The following is a 4331-nucleotide window of genomic DNA, read 5'->3' as shown; positions in this document are numbered from 1 at the left end:
AATATAACTAACAGAATAAAATGGGATAAAAATGGTTTAGTTTTCATTGATGGACAACGTATCAAAGATTCAAATATTACAGATCTTGTTAACGATGCATTGGGATATAGGAAAAGATTCGTTCCAGCTGGTATAAATCAGTTTGCTTATATCCTTCGAGAGCTTGGCACACCACGAGAGCTTGTAAAAAATAGAGAATACTGGAGCGTGAAATCAGATAAACAGTTGTCTCGGGACCTCAGTAATAGAACATACTCTACACTTCACCCTCTTATAACTGACGATGATAGTACAGATGATCCTAGTGATTCACATAGACTTCGAGAAACTCCAAATATAAGAACTCGTGCAAGAAGTCGTAGCAGAAATAGAAAAGATCAATTACTGAGTCAGCGTGGTTCAGGATTAATAACAAAGTGGCAGTCTTTTAATCTGAGATGAAACTGTTAGAAGAAATATACTACAAGCCAAGTCATCCGGCCTCCTACAGTGGCGCAGAAAAAATTATTCGTGCTGCGCAAGGAAATGTATCTAGTGCTAAAGTGCTTGAATGGTTAAAGTCACAGGACACATTTACCAAACATAGGCCTATTCGTAGAAAATTTCAAAGATTACATTATAATGTTAGCTCTATTGATAATATATGGGAGGCTGATTTAGTTGACCTCCAAAGTCTGTCAACCTACAATAATAATTATACTTTTCTATTAGTAGTAATTGATGTTTTAAGTAAATTTGCCTGGGTCGAGCCTCTTCGAAATAAATCTGCTTTAGAAGTAAGACACGGGTTCGAGCGTATTCTTCAGAAAGGTAATAGTCGTGCACCTATCTGTTTACAAACAGATAAAGGGAAAGAATTTGTAGGTGCAACTTTTCAAAAATTTTTGACAGATAATGGAATAAAATTTCGAGTAACATGGGACCCTAATGTTAAAGCAGCCGTAGTAGAACGCTTTAATCGAACTGTCAAAGAACGCATGTGGCGCTACTTTACGCATAAAAGTAATCGACGCTATATTGATACTTTACAACATATTGTAGGTGCTTACAATAATGCCAGGCACAGTAGTATTAAAATGAAACCGGCTGAAGTTACCATATTCAATGCATCCAAAGCATGGGAAAATATTCAATCGCGATTCAGTAAGGAAAAGAGGTCTACAAAAAAGCCTAAGTACAGAGTCGATGATCAAGTTAGAATCAGTCGAGAGAAGGGCCCCTTTGAGAAAGGTTACGAATCAGGATGGAGTGAAGAAATATTCTTAATAAAACAACTTCCAAATCGATTACAAACACCTTTTGTTTATGAGTTGAAAGATCTAGCAGGAGAAGAAATTGATGGACTTTATTCCGAACAAGAATTGACCGGCGTAAAAAATAAAGATATAGCAGAGGAGAAATTTAAGATTGAAGAAATACTGCAAACTAAAGGCAAGGGAAACAAGAAACAATTTTTTGTTAAGTGGATAGGCTATCCGGATAAATTTAATTCCTGCATACCAGCTTCAAATTTAAAATCATTGTAAAAATGAATTCTGATCAATTTTACCTTATTTTACCAAGCAATAGTAGCATTGAGAATGGTATTGACCTTCTTCACAAATATAAAGTACCTGTTGCAGAAGACAAAATAAATGATGAAAATATGAGAGAAAAGTTAGAAGATTTAATAGAACTTATTGTCATGAATGAAAAGTTAGAAGATGAAGCAGAAGTTCTTATGTGGAAAAAACCCCTTGTAAATTTCTTTGAACCTGGCCTTTATGCCGATATTGAGTCTCTTTTAAATACTCTGAACAGTCTTCCAGAATTAGGACAACACATTAAATTTTAATATGACAAATTCAAAAGCAGCTACGTGCGCATACAAATACAGTGTAAAAAATTATGTCAGATGACTGATCAACATTTTTTGTTACTTAGTGATAAATTATCACGTATTCTTGGTTTTGCACCAGATAATCTACTTCCAATTGAAAATAATGAGTATACTGCTAGACATCCACCTAATCTAGCTAGTGGTCTTCCGGATAAATTATTTGTTTACTGTAATATTTGTGAACCTCGCATGACTGGTGATGTAAAAGCTCCACTCTTACGTACTGTTTCTGTAGATACAAGAGATTGCTGTTTTGGTAAAACACAAGTCAGTAATTTTTCACCACCCAATTACATACCAGTTCTTCATACACGATTTCGTACAATTGAAATTGATATAAGGGACCACGTTGTTTTGCCAATACCATTCGAGTTTGGTACGCTGACAGCTACACTTCACTTTAAACGTATTGACTAGATATAGATAAGAAAGAAATAATGAGCCAATACGCCGAATATTACGCCTTACAAGCAGGTGGTGGCGGAGAGATTCCCCATATTTATATTGGCGCACCATATCAAAAAGGTCACGGTATTGACAGCTTTCTTGGCGGTCTATTTCGGCGTGTTCTTCCTTTTTTAACTAGTGGAGCTCGAATTATCGGAAAAGAAGCTCTTAGAACTGGCATGAATGTTATGAATGATTTGGATGCTAATATTCCGCTTAAAAATTCATTTAGAAATCGCTTTGGGGAAACTGGTGAGAATTTGAAACGGCGTGCTATTGATAACATGGAGAATATTATGAATGGTTCTGGTTATAAGAACAATCGGAGGAAGCGAATGGTTCAGTAGATTTCTAATCGTGGTGCACTTAAGGTCGTGAGCCGAAACCCCATTAATAAGAAAAAAAAGAAAGCCTCTAAAAAATAAAAAAGCGTGATACGGTGAAAAGAAAGAAAGCGACGAAGAATAAAAGAAAAACAAAGAATACAAAAAAGTATATAAAGCATACAAATCGGAAGCATTCTATTGATGATATATTTGGAAATTAATAGTGTATAGAATTCGCATCCGAGACAAAATATATTTCTTAAAATGTCGTTTCTACATTCTCATTCTTGTGAGTGCTTAAAGTCTGAGTTATATCCATTCTCGATACCTCCTACACAAACCTCGATAGAAAGCTCTCAATGGGTACACTATAAACCGGTATCATCCCTTACCGATGAATGGCCTACAGAATTTGTCGTCCCTGGTCATGGTGATGAATACATTGATTTGGCTCACACAATGCTAAATCTTAGGGTGAAATTAATAACACCACCTAGGGTTGCTGAAAATGCCGAAAAATTGGATAGAGTTGGTCCTGTAAACAATCTATTACATTCGTTATTTAATCAAGTGGATGTCTATTTTAATCAAAAAGTTGTATCTCCACCCAGTAATTCTTATGCTTATCGGGCATACATTGAAACTTTACTTAACTATGGTCCTGCTGCTAAAAATAGTCATCTGACTACCTCTCTTTGGTATGATGACACACCTGGAAAAATGGATGATTTCGATGAAAATGTGGGATTAAAAGCTCGCCAAAAATATTTAAGTGCTGGTAAATCTATTGATCTTATTGGACACCAACACTGTGATATTTTTAACCAGGACAAATTTCTTATCAATGGAATGGAATTGAGGCTACGACTAGTACGCTCAAAACATTTATTCTGTCTTATGGATGGCACAAATGGTTGTAGTATAAATATTGAGGAAGCCTCACTAGTTGTGTGTCGAGCAAAAATTAGTCCCGGTATTCTATTAGCTCATGCAAAAGCTCTATCTCATGGTACTGCAAAATATCCTATTACACATGTCGAGGTAAAAGCTTTGTCTCTACACCCAGGCGTTCACTCTGAAACGCTTGATAATGTTATTCTCGGTCGAATCCCAAAAAGAATAATAATTGGGTTTGTGGACAATATTGCATTCAACGGAAACGGAAGCAAAAATCCTTTTAATTTTCAAAATTATAAAATTAATCATCTTTCGCTTTATGTTGATGGTACTCAGATACCTTCTAAACCACTACAGCCATCATTTGGGGATAAGAAGTTGTATGTCGAAGCTTATCACACGTTATTTAGCGGAACTGGTATCCATTTTCTGAACGAAGGAAATAATACTGATAGAGAGAATTATCCTGCAGGAAACTGTCTGTTCGCCTTTGATTTTACACCTGATCTCTCAGTAAACTGTTACTCTCACTAGAATCTTGTAAAACATGGTAGTCTCAGAATTGAAATACGATTCGAGAACGCCTTAACTAGTACTATTAATTGTCTTGTATATGCGGAATATGATAATGTTCTGCAAATAGACTCGTCCAGACAGATTATTGTCGACTTTAGCGCTTGAGTGGGGAAAAAATTAATTATGCCAATGACTTGACGTACTTCAAAGACAGTATACTGCATGCGTCCTTCGTGAAAAGTTGGTTTTCTTTCCTACATTTTAAC

The 4331-nt window shown here is 35.7% G+C and overlaps 1 protein-coding gene across 1 annotated transcript; it reads left to right on the top strand.

Annotated features, from left to right (window-relative positions):
* The first annotated feature begins 2916 nt into the window (after window positions 1-2916).
* LOC117180846 (uncharacterized protein F54H12.2-like) lies at window positions 2917-4083 on the top strand. The gene has a single exon (XM_033373385.1). The coding sequence runs from the start codon at window positions 2917-2919 to the stop codon at window positions 4081-4083; it is 1167 nt and encodes a 388-aa protein (XP_033229276.1).
* Window positions 4084-4331: the final 248 nt, after the last annotated feature.

Source organism: Belonocnema kinseyi, chromosome 1, assembly GCF_010883055.1.
Source record: "Belonocnema kinseyi isolate 2016_QV_RU_SX_M_011 chromosome 1, B_treatae_v1, whole genome shotgun sequence".
NCBI lineage: Eukaryota > Metazoa > Arthropoda > Insecta > Hymenoptera > Cynipidae > Belonocnema > Belonocnema kinseyi.
The sequence above is the reverse complement of the archived record's forward strand: the minus strand, read 5'-3'. Positions and strand labels throughout refer to the sequence as shown.